This window comes from Chrysochloris asiatica, unplaced genomic scaffold, assembly GCF_000296735.1.
Source record: "Chrysochloris asiatica unplaced genomic scaffold, ChrAsi1.0 scaffold00174, whole genome shotgun sequence".
NCBI classification, from domain to species: Eukaryota; Metazoa; Chordata; class Mammalia; order Afrosoricida; family Chrysochloridae; genus Chrysochloris; species Chrysochloris asiatica.
The window spans coordinates 496,804-509,538 of record NW_006408692.1 but is presented as its reverse complement, the minus strand read 5'-3'; the positions used below and the strand labels follow the sequence as shown (position 1 = coordinate 509,538).

The window sequence follows — 12,735 nt, the reverse complement described above, 5'->3', positions numbered from 1 at the left end:
CTGCTTGAAAGCCAAAAAGTTCTTTTTATTTCCACTGTGAAGTTTCCACTGCAGTCCTGTGGTTGCGGTCCTAACTGAAGAGGTGTCCTGAAGTTTAGAAGTATTTTAAAAGCATTGTACCTTGAGGGAAATTTGGTTTGAAGGTACTCTGTGCAAAGAGATTATTGATAAGGGGAGACGGCAACTAACCACAAATTCCATGAACATAGCTTTCATGGTGCATGCATGTGTTCCATGCAAGCTGCTAACAGTACATCCCTAAAAAATCACCAACTCTACATCTGTACTTCATGTTCAACTACATTTGGGAAATAGCCTGAGGAGGCTAGGGACATAATACTGGGTGTGAAATTGAGACAAAGGCATTGACAAATGCCTGAAAAGAGAAAATTCACTTGTCAAAACATTTACTGGATAATACAAAGCTAGTAAATCGGAAATGTGATCTTTTGAAAACAAATTTTGATAAATACCAAGAATGATCATTTTTCCCAATTCTCATCACAGAAGGATTTGTTTAGATATGTTAGTGCTGTGAACGAGAAAGCAATGTAGGGGGTAAAACAGACCCACTATTAAGGTGACTTGACAAACCAGATGACATCACATGGACAAATACTCTGAAAAAATACTGTGAGAAAAAACCATAAACAACATATGGGGGAGGGACACAGTTAAGGCATCTTAAAAAAAAAAAAAAACCACATGGCTTTGGCTTATTAAAATATTTTACACTATTTTAATATATATATATATATATATAAAAGATTTGAAAGCATCTGGAAAACACGCAGATTGTTTGAAAACCCTGCATGGCAAATTGAGACAATTTGCAAGCATCATTCAGATGTTTGCCAAGGAAAAGAAATCCTCTTTCCTGGTGACGTTACAATGGGTGGTACAGGGTCCCAGGGTCTCTTATCTTATACTAGATGGTAACCCAGAGGTCTGTGCAGCAGTTACAAACAAGGCATTATTGTCTGCAAGGGAAGGGACTGTGGAATTTCCATTGGTTGGGGAACAGCCCAGCTTTAGTTTTTCCAGATACTCTGCATGGACGGGTTTATGACATTGGAGAACTTTGATGGCATCTTCTACTTTAAACCATTCTCTCTTCCTTCCTAAAAACAAAACAAAACAAAACAAACGGCATTGGTTGGCTACACAGTCAAGTTTTGCATAAGGAATAACTTTTTTTTTTTTATAAGAAATGTCTTTCTTAGACACCTATTGCATGTCCAATTCCCACATGCAAACAGGTAGGCAAGGGCAGGCACTTCATTGTCTTCCACTGAGAGGAAAGAGAACATTTTAAGGAGTGAATTGTGTACAACACTGCTAGGTATTATTGGAAAACAGTGTTAGGAGAATTGAGTCACCCAGAGAAGAAAGTACTGTCAAATCTTAGGCATTACTAGGTAGCACATTTGGTACTTTTAGTCCCCAAAAGATATGACTGAGGCTAGGTAAATGGTCAACAGTTTAGGAAATCAAGATGTACTTCCAACTAAAGGACAAGAGCTTGAGGCCTTTAGCTTTACTATCAGTATCTCAACACATCAGGGCAGTCAGGAACTGTGTGTGCGTCTGTGGCTTAGGAGTAGGGAGGGGAAAGACAACAGAATGCCTGAGCTATACTACTGAGCCAAGAGTTGTACCTTCCCAAAACACTAACCCACTCCCACTGAGCTGATTCAGACTCAGTGACCCTATAGGACACAGTAGAACCTCTCCACAGGATTTCCAGGACTCTTAATGTTTACAGGAGCAGTCAGTCCTTTGTTTTTCTCCCATGGAGCAGCTGATGGGTTTGAACCACCGACCTTGTAGTTAGCAGCCCAGTGCTTAACCCATTGTTCCATGAGGGCTCCTGTACAAGACCCTTGAATTAAAGAGCATGTATATAACCCTGAAATCTGGTTATGTGAAAGCCAAACTGGTTGTATATAGTACTGGGATTTAAGAATTCCTAATAACGAAATACACATAACTTTCCAATGCAAACCTCATGATTAAGCAGTCTAAGCTGATTAAATACCACGAGACGTACGACAAGTATGACAAGTGGCCCATCATATCTCTGTAAGTACAGGGCATGTGAATAGGAACAGCATACCAGGGAAGAACCCTGAAGATTGTTCAGATATAGATACTGACCTTCCTTTCTCCAAGAGAAGGCTCTTACACACTGTCCAGTCAGTTCTAACTCATAGTTACCCTGTACAGGGGGATTCCAAGGAGTGGCTAGTGGGTTTGAACCGCCAACCTTGTGGTGTGCAGTCCAGTGCAGATCCTACAGTACCACACCCGGCGATTCTAATTATGATGCAGGTATGTAGTATTTGAATTAAGAAAATTCAGGTAGCAAAAGGAAAGGAAAATTACCTATATTAACAGAATCTTCCCAATCTTCTAATATTTCTGTGACAGTAAGAACATAAACATATGTTCTGTGCTTTCGGTCTTGGTTCTGCTTGAATATAAAAAGGAAAAAAAAACCCATTTTAATCTGCAAGCGTACATAGCTATGTACAAAACACAGTGTCTGCTCATTAGCTTAGTAGATTCGCCAACACAGGCAAGTATACTCAGTTGTGCAATCCAGCACAGATGTGAGCTTACGTAAGACAAAACATTCAAAATAAGAAGACAGGAGATTAGAAATTGGGCTTTCTTTTCTTAATCCACCCTAATGCAGTGAAACTGTCAATACGAAACTTTTAGCGCTTTGTTTAATTTTCTATTTAACAAGTTATTTTCATAAGGAAGAAAATCTCAGGCTGTGTGTGAATGCCTCTGCACTGAAGGAAGACCAGTATTCCTGCTGTGTTACTCTAGGTTGTATCCCCTGGAGCGACTCCTAATGCTGGCAGCCTTTTCAAGCTGCAGAAAACTGCTTCCTTTGGGGCCTCTGCAGGGCAGATAGCCCCTACTTCTTTAGAACATTCCTCTCATGAGATCTATCAAGATGCTCAGAGATCACAGCTGTAGAAACAACTCTGACTGGGGATTTTTAGATTGCCCAGAGATTACCGACTGTTGAAAAGGCACAGATTCAACTGGGCTGGGATGAAGTCAAAATATTGGTATTTTTTAATTCCTCAGATGAACTAGTCTGCACAGCCAGGTTTGGAAAGACCTCAGAGTCTGTCCATTTCATTTTTACCCACTTAAAACTGCTTTTTAAACTTGTCTATAAATTCAAAATTAAACACAGGTTGGCACTTAAGATGAAGGAACCCAACCAAGCTAATTGCTGTTGATTAGGTACGACTTAAAAAAAAAACCACAAACATTTTCATTGCTTTAAGAATCAGTTGTCTGACCACTATGGCTAGTACATAAATACATTTTTTTAATGCTATATTCCTCAATTCATTAAATTCACTGGTGAAGGTTAAGACCATTCTAATTTTCCCTCATGGTTCCTAGACGGAAAGGTACGTTGGTTAATATTTTCTTCTCACATTCTATGAATTTAAATAGCATTCCTCAAGCACTTGATATTATTACCTGTAATATACAACTTTTATTGATAATTTAGAGGGTTTCTTCAAAAACTTTGTTGTCAGCATATTGACAAAGTTGTTCCATGGCTACTCCGGATCACAGAAAGCTCTCAATATGTTTTCCATTCTAACCAGAAGATGGCGCTATTTAACTGGGTAAGCAAATACTGACGTCTGGACAAGGATGCAGAAGAAGAACCTGGAAGACTTTACTCCTAATGGTTACTCTTGTGGGAGGTAACCAACTCTACCATGTTCCATAAAAATCAGGACTTTTCTTTTAAATTATAGCCAATAGGTTTAAAAATGAAATTTATTGTTCCAGCAGAAGGAGCACGCTAACCCTAACCTTTAAACAATATCTTGGAGGCAGAGGGTGGGGGTATGAAGAGAAACCAGTAAAACTCATCGTGTTTCTGGTATGTTGTGTATCTTGTCTGAAACTGGAATGGAAACAGTCTTTGAAAACAGCTTGGGTCTCATGACCTTACTTCGTTGTCCTCATCTTCCATCATGGAATACCTATCACTTCCAATTCCATCCTGCCCTTGACAACAAGGGGTTAAATGGAGCAGAACTCTATTCTGTTGGTGTCAATCCAATTCAGTCCTTTTAAGGATAAAGTCATTGAGCCTCGTGACTCATTGGGGAATGGATACATTTTCCCCAAATCTTCCAAAGACACCCAAGCACGTTGGGTGATGCTTTAGATATTGAATCTCCTAAAAAGTCTACATAGCTAGACAATGTACAGTGAATGAGAGAAATCTTTCTATGTTCAATCCAATTAATTATCATGTGGAAGTAATTACTACCATTATGATGTTGTATAAAACTATACAATTGATGGCATATAAAAAAATTAATTCGCTTTTACTTGTTGTTGCAAAGTGCCATCGAGTCAGTTCTGACCCATAGCGACTCTTTATAGGGTTTCCAAGGAGCAGCTGGTGAGCTTGAACCGCCAACCATATAGTTCAAACGGCTCTGAAGTCGGGTGCATTAACCCACAGTGCCACACCAGAACTCCTTACACCTCCCTCCTAATCCTTAAGATTTACTGATTTACTTGCCTAATGATAAATCAGGCTGCCAGACCAGATCATTTGGATGACTCTATTAATACTAACCAGTCAGGAGGATTACTTTGGGAACTCACCTCAAATATGCCCAGGAGTCTCCCTAGTTTTCCTTTGACACCAGCCTATTTAAAAAAAAAAAAAAATCAATTTATTAAAAATGCAGTTTTAACCTTTTCATAACCAAAACTGAATGCTGGCTGTTTTGAAATCTGAATATGATAGGCCCACCCACACCAAACTTCTGTGCCTTTTTTTTGCCTGCACCAGCATTCACAATGTGTGATTTGCCATAACAACACAGCTTAATTTATTCTACATTTAACCTCCTATTGATGAGGTCTGCCATTGGTTTTCTAAGAAATGGCAAAGACTGATAGAAATTCGACAGTCTTCCAATTTAGGACAGCATTCATGAATGAAAACAGACTGTTCTGCATAAATAAATAGTGGATTCCCCTTTCTTTCTTAAGGGCCTATTCTTCCTTCCTAGTTTTCCCATGGCTCAGGCAATTCAATTCTTTCCAAATACTACCCTTCTACTGCAAAGTCCTCATTGCTCATAGCTAGACTGGTCTGGAAATTCAGTGTGCTCCCTGCTTAAATCCAATTACAGATGGATAATTGCTTGCTATATATTGTTTTCTTGGTGTTCTACCCTCAGAAAGTTGCTCATACGTCAAAGTTCCTTTGACGCCTTTCCTATATATACACTGAGTCCCAGTGAGAGAGTTTCAGCAATCACTGCCTGTTTATACCATAACTGCTATTCAGCAACTTCAGATGGTGCTTAATGTCTGGTCTGCTTGCCAGTGCATAAAAAAGCACGTTCTATCCAATACTTACCAAGTGCAAGAAGCAGGCCATGTATATGCTTTTGCACATGTGTGTATACCAGATTTTAATGAACTTTAAGACAAGGCAGGTAAAATAAAGCAATGTGCTCTCATTAATTTGAATGAGAATGAGGTGGAGCCCAGGATTCATATTTCTGAGCATTCTTGCTCAGGTAATACTAATCTAACTCTGGGGTATGGCTGTCCCGTTCTACAATTCCAGGGGCTTTCCACAGGACATTTTAGCCCATTTTACCAGGTAGGAAACACTACCTTTTTTGGAATATGCTAGCTCTAATCACATGCTTAAAAATATCACACCACACAAAACTAAAGCCCCGTGTGACCTGCCCATCTGGCCATCTCCTGAGTGTCCTCCTATAAAATCTCCAAATACAGACAGTGTGAAGGAGAACAAGCAAGCTTCTCTTCATCTCACCTCTTCATAAACTTCCCTCTCAGCAGCGCCTCCCGGTTCTTCCTCAGGCTCCATTCCGCCTCCGGGGACAATCCACTGGTCCGGATACCGACTACTACTCACTAGCAGCACCTACAAGAAGGCCCACTGTTACAACACGTTCCTTCTCTCTCTTACCTACTTAGCTGGTGCCCTGGTCGGGTGCTGCAGGATAAGCATTGGAATGCAATCAGTAGCTCCTATATAGATAGGGTCACTCAATGGCGACAACCTACTTAGTTAGCTTGAATTGAACCAGACAACTCTCATAAACTCAGCCCCATGCTTTTCAAGGTTGCAAATATCACTAAAAAATTTTTCAGTATAATTATTAGGGGTACACATGAAAACCGAAAAAGCAGGTGACCGTCTTTTAAAACATGGTCTTTATATGAAATTAGAATTCAAGAACAGCATGATCACAATACTAAATCATTCTGTACCTAGTGAGCTCATTTAAACTACCAGATTCAATGTAATAAAACCCCTGAATAGTAGGAAAGGATGAAAACAAAGACTTGGTTTATTACCACCCCCAGAACTGTATGCACTGAGGTGTGTGGTACATCACTGACTCTTGAATTATAGAATCCTTCATTAGCGGCTCTTTCCAAATTTATGGCTATGTGACCATAGGCAAGTCAACTGCTCCCAGCCAGTTCCCTCATCTATAACGTGGTGAGAATACTTAGAGATGACTGATACAAGGAGCAAGGAAATGCATGGGAAGCCAATGCTTGGTAACGAGAATGTGCTCGTTAGTGGGTGGAAAGTGGGTGCGTTCATATTCCAAACCTACAAAAACAAGCAGAATCCACTCCTGTTTCCATTACCAACCAAACAACCGAGCCGACTGTCATGAAGCCGATTCCAACTCACAGAGACCCTGTACAGCGTTTCTGAAACAAAATCTTTGTGGGAGCGGGCAGGCTCATCACTCTTCTACTGAGCAGCTGGGGAGTTTGAACCACTGGCCTTGTGGTCACCACCCAATGCCTAACCTGGAGTTCCACCAAGACTCCTTCGTTTTGATAACAGACAGCTGTAATTTATAATTGGGAGTCCTGGTGCTGTGGGTGAATGCACTGGACTGCAAGCCGATTTGAACTGCAAGGTCGGTGGTCCAAGCTCACCACCTGCTCCTCAGAAACCCTATACAGGGCTGCTATGGGTCGGAACTGCTTGATGGCACTTAACACCACCAATGTAATTTATAATCTAGAATAAGGGTTGGCAAATTGTGGCCTACCACCTGGTTTTGTACAGCCTGCAAGCTGAGACTGATCTGTACATTGCTCAATTTTATGAAATTCAAATATACTCACAATCATTCATTTACTTATTTATCCATGGTGGCTTTGTGTTATAATGCAGATTTGTGTGATTGCGACAGAGACTGGATATGGACCACAAACTGGAAACATCTGTGGACCTCGGATCCAGAACAAAATTAAAATGAAGTCTGCAAGATCTTTTAAAAGAAAAAATCTATGTTTCATAGACAAATACTGTGGATATTAACAAACCTCTTGAAACGGGTATTATTACATATCCAATTTACAAATGAAAATTAATTTGCGGGCTGTTTGTTAGTTGAAATTCACCAACTTAAAAAATGGTGTTGGTGTTAAGTGCTGGCGAGTTGGTTTTGACTCATAGCGACCCAGTATAGGGTTTCCAAGGAGTGGCTGGTGGGTTTGAACCATTGACCTTGTGGTTAGCAGTCCATTGCTTATTCTATAGTGCTTCTGTTCTCTCAACCAATGGAGTTGCATCAGCATATCAATTAGGCTTGTTCCCAGATTATGGTAGTTGTTTTATTATAATTACTGAGATTTAATTAATAAGGACAGAACAGAGTATATAAAAAAGACTAATCTAAAAGCTCTGTAAAGATTCATTAAAGGTGGGTTAATAAAAACTGCTACTGAATTACTATATTTTGGGCAAATAATGCCCGTTGCACAGTTCTGCATCCATGCCAGGAATGCTATACCACTATTTCTAACATGCTGATAGTGTCATTTCCCAACCCCCTCCTGGTCCAATGGACTGAATCTAAGACTTCATGTAAGTTTTTGTCTTGGTGCCTGAAGTGTATGTTTGGTTCCTACCCTCAGACACTTACCAGACTACCCTAGAGCAGATGTCCTTCCCTGCTCTCAAAATCACTTTCTCCAGTGCAGAAGAAGTTATTTTTTCACACTGGGAAATAGCCCTCAGCAGGACAGCCAGCCCTAGTCCAGGAGGACATGAGTCTGCACACAGGCTCATTTAACAGAGGGGCCCGTGCATCCCTTGTTGGGATGAGCTGGCCCTGACTCGGGCATCCATGGGTACCGGCTGTCACCCACCATGGGGTCAGCTTTCCCTGTGACGTACCTGGGCATAGATCAGCTACAAGGAACTCAAAACACTCAGGCCTGGCCATGAACTGTTGCAGAGCAAACATACAATTTCAATGATTTATTTACACGATCCATGACATCGTGACTATGGCTTACACCTGGTATTATACAAGTATGATCAAAAGTAACATGTGGGCTATTGACTGAGGGTGAATGAGGCCGAAACTCACTTTCAGAAATGTCATGAGACATAGGTGGTGCAAGCCAGAACTTAGATGCACAGAGCTCCCAAGGAAAGGCTGGTGGGTTTGAACCACAGACCTTGTAGTTAACAGTCCAATGTGTAACCTATAGCAACACACTAGGACTCTCTGCATATTGGTACGTATGGGCAAATTATTTATGTGGATGCACCATCCACATAAATAACAGACGAGACTGTACTGTAAAAGACTGGAAAAAAGAAAACCCCCAGAATGATTCTGTATCAGCACCTCTAAGTCCAAACTTGAAATGAATGGCAACCAGATTTCACCTTTGCATTCAAAAGAGAGGTATTCAAAGGTCTTGGCCTCGTATCAAGATGGTCAAACGAAGTGTCATATTTTAAATTAAAATAAAAAATGTTTATGGTATGAAAACATTAAATCAGCTATTGGTCCCTTTTCAGGCCGGTAGGTGTGGATTGACACAGTGGTAGCAACAATGGGCAGTGCTTCGCTCTATTGTTTGTAGGGTTGCTATGAGTCAGTACCGACTCAATGGCACCTACCAACAAAGGTGTAGAACCGGAGCAGTCTGGTTTGTGTGGACTGGACTGACTTCTTGATACACATGCTATGGTCTCTAAGCAACTTCCTGGATTACACTGAGAATGGGACAGGGCAGGTGCAGCCACTAGAAAAGTACAGCCTCATACAGTAAACAGGAAGTGTTTTTACCTCAAAACCATCTACATTCAAAACGTGTGCATCCTGAAAAAATGAAATCCAAAGTGTCATACATCTAGTTCAATGACTATTTTGTACTCAATTTCCCAAGGTAGTCTTTAAGAACTAAGTTGTTGTTAAGTGCCGCTGAGTTGGTTCTGATGCATAGCGATCTCGTGTAGGGTTTCCAAAGAGCAGCTGGTGGGTTTGAACTGCCGAACCTTGTGTTTTGCTGTCCAGTGCTGATCCTACAGCACCACACTAAGAGCTAAAGCACATAAGGTTAATAACGTTGAAAAATCCATCAGTATAGACGGCACCTGCTTTTTGAACCACCTCTTAAGCCTCAAACTTAAAACCAAACATTTACTTACAGGGCACCATTAAAATATTACCAAAGCTTTTCTCCTCCAGCCAAGGACATGGAACACCTGTAGGGTTCACCATCTCCCTTTCATCACTACTTTCCAGAAAGGTAACTGACAATACACATAACCCAATGCTGTCACAGTCCCTCCCACTCATAGTGACCCCATAGGACTGAGCAGAACTGCCCCGTAGGGTTTCCTAGGCTACAATCTTTACAGAAACAGACAACCATATCTTTCTTCCATGGAACAAGGTGGGTTGGAACTGCTAACCTTGTGGTTCGCAGTCCAGTGCTTTCCTATAGTCCAAGACTGATCTGTCATCGTGGTTAAGTCTGTTTCAACTTAGAGAGACCCTTATAGGGTTTCCAAGGAGCAGTTGATGAGTTTGAACTACACATGTGGTTCACAGTTCAGTGCTGACCCCTAAAGCGCCATACCAGGAGTCCAAGACTGATCTAGAGCATCTTAACTACATACCCCTGCTCACTCTGAGTAAGACACTTGACTTATTATTTCTTTAAAGAAAGCCCTTTCCAAAGGAAAATCAGAATCATGAAAGCAGGCTGGCAAACTAAGTCCACTGACTTTTGTCTTTACAATCTTAGGTGGATGGAGACTAGTTTTAACAATGCCAAATTTTCACTGAAATTGAGCACTGAGTTTTTCAACTTAAGTTAAGTTTCCTTAAGTTTTTCAACTTAAGGAAAATTACGTTAGAGAAAGAAACTGAACTTTGTTCTATACTTAGAAATCTTACAATATTGAACAAGGAACCACATACAATGGAAAGAAGAATATAGGTCTTAGGGCTTTCCCTCAAACGGTTTTTGGAGATGAGGTAGAATAGAGAAAACAACACAGCTTCAATCTCTGTGGCTGAAAATAGCAAGGAAATATAGATTTATAAAAATCTATACAAATAAGGAGCTCTGGACGTATACTGGGGCTGCTAACCTCAAGGTCAGCAGTTCGAAACTACCAGCTGTTCTGCAAGAGAAAGATGAGACTTTCTGCTCCTGTAAAGATTTACTGCCTCGAAACCCTATGCAGGGTCGCTATGAGTCGGAACTGACTCCACGGCACATAACCACCACCACCACCATACAGACAAATAGATAGCAGGAAAAAGATGAGGCTTTCTGCTCTTGTAGAGTTTTACAGCTTCAGAAACCCTATCCAGGGTTGCTAGGACTCAGAACTGACTTGATGGCACACAGACAGTAAGGGGCCCTAGTGGCTCTGTGGGTTAGGCAGTGGGCTGCTAACCATAAGATGAGAGGTTCACATACTTTAGTGGCTCTGCAGAAGGCAGATGAGGCTGTCTGCTCCTGTACAGATATGGGCTTAGAAACACTAGACAGAGTTTTCAGAGTCACAGTTGACTTAATGCTAGTGGGCTTGGTTTTTCATACAGACAATAACCTAAAGCTGTCAGTTCAATGCTGACTTATAACTTTATGTTGTTGCTGTTGTTAAGAACCACTGAACTAGTTCCAACTCATAGCAACTCTACATAGGGTTTCGGAGGCTGTGACTGTTGGCAGGAGCAGGAAGCCTCATCTTTCTCCTGTGGGGTGGGCTGGTGGGCTCAAACCACTGACCTTGTGGTTCGCAGTCTGGTGTTATTCTACAAAGCTCCCGTGCTCCATAAAGAAGAGAGTATGACATCATACAATTTCCAACGATGTCCTGGTGTGGCATTGTAGGATAAGCACAGGACTACTAACTGCAAGGCCTGAGGTTCAAACCCACCAGCTGCTCCTCAGAAACCCTATACACAGTTGCTGTGAGTTAGAACTAATTCTATGCCACTAACAACAACAAATCTGTATGGGTGCTGACTATCACATCTTTCTTCCCTGGAGCAGCTGGTGGGCTTGAACCACCAACCTTTAGCATTTGCATGCTTAACCATGGTGTCACCAGGGCTCCCGAGTGTGTCAGATGCATGAGGCTAGACTATGAAAGTGCACAAATGATTCCGATACTTGATCAATACCGTTAGTGAAAATGATGTTACATTGGATGCTGTTTATATCTTAAGTAGGAGGACATGTTAACACAGCTGTTCTTAGGTAGAAAGTTGAGATCAAGATGAACCCCTGAGCACGGTATCTAAGCACCCTTACCCTGCTGTATTTCAGAGGATTGTTACAAGAATCAGATAAGATTACATATATGACAGCCAATTCCGTGTTTATATGGAACTTTATGATTTTCAGAATTATGACACATGACCATTTCTCTTTGCAAAAAGGGTCTCACCAAGCTGAAAATCCTAGGGTTACAAAAGAGCAAAAGGTGGGTGCTGAGGGATCAGTGTAACAACACCTTATCACTCTAAAAACTCTAATGAAATAAAAAAGAACTAAATCAACAAGTTATATTTTGGTGATCTTCTGTCAACTGAAGGGCTGGCTATTTGAACCCACCCAGTCACTCCACTCAAGAGACCAGGCAATCTGCCTCCATGATGGTCACAGCTTAGAAAATTCTATGGGGCCACATAAGTTAAAAATCAACTCAAAGGCACCTAACAACAACATTCATCGAGTTACATATTTTCTAGGGCAGATAAAAAGATCTGATGTCATTTATTACTGTAGTGTTCCCATGTTAAGCACTCAAGGGACAATTACATTTTCCAGATCCTATACATTTAAAGTCTTCCACAAAAACTTCTATTAATATCTTGGAGGCTGTTGAAAATGTCCAGTACTGTGAAGAACTGAAATTTTATTTCTTACATGATGAACCTGGGATATTAGCACTGAGCAAAGTGAGTGTTTTCCGTATTGGTGGATGCCAACCAACCAAGGATCAGAAATATTGGGGGGAGAGTAAAGCTCCTAAAAAACAACTAAGTGTTCAAAGCTATCCCTCAAAGGCTAAGAGGGAGCATCAAGTACAATTTACACAGTATTATGTATGACTGTTGTTGTTAGGTGCCATCGAGTCGGTACTGACGCATAGCGACCTTATGCACAACAGAACGAAACACTGCCCAGTCCTGGGCAAACCTTATAATTTTTGCCACTCTTGAGCCCATTCATGTTGCCACTTTGCCAATGCATCTTGTTGGGGTCTTTCTCTTTTTCTCTGACCCTCCACCTTACCAAACATGATATCCTTCTCCGGCGACTGGTCCCTCCTGACAATATGTCCCAAGTATGAGAGACAAAGTTTGGCCATCTTGGCCTCCAAGG

The 12,735-nt window shown here is 41.1% G+C and overlaps 1 protein-coding gene across 2 annotated transcripts in view; it reads right to left on the bottom strand.

The window, feature by feature from the left end:
* Positions 1–918: 918 nt before the first annotated feature.
* Positions 919–12,735, bottom strand: part of NUDT4 (nudix (nucleoside diphosphate linked moiety X)-type motif 4) — a 20,073-nt gene continuing 8,256 nt past the window's right edge. The window contains exons 2-5 of one of the 2 annotated variants that reach the window (XM_006871789.1): positions 5,864–5,974; positions 4,669–4,713; positions 2,386–2,470; positions 919–1,121 (exon numbers count right to left, since the gene is read on the bottom strand). In XM_006871789.1, coding sequence (XP_006871851.1) covers positions 919–1,121; positions 2,386–2,470; positions 4,669–4,713; positions 5,864–5,974 — 444 coding nt within the window. Of the gene's footprint in view, positions 1,122–2,385; positions 2,474–4,668; positions 4,714–5,863; positions 5,975–12,735 lie in introns of both variants that reach the window. The other variant, XM_006871788.1, reaches the window with a different exon arrangement.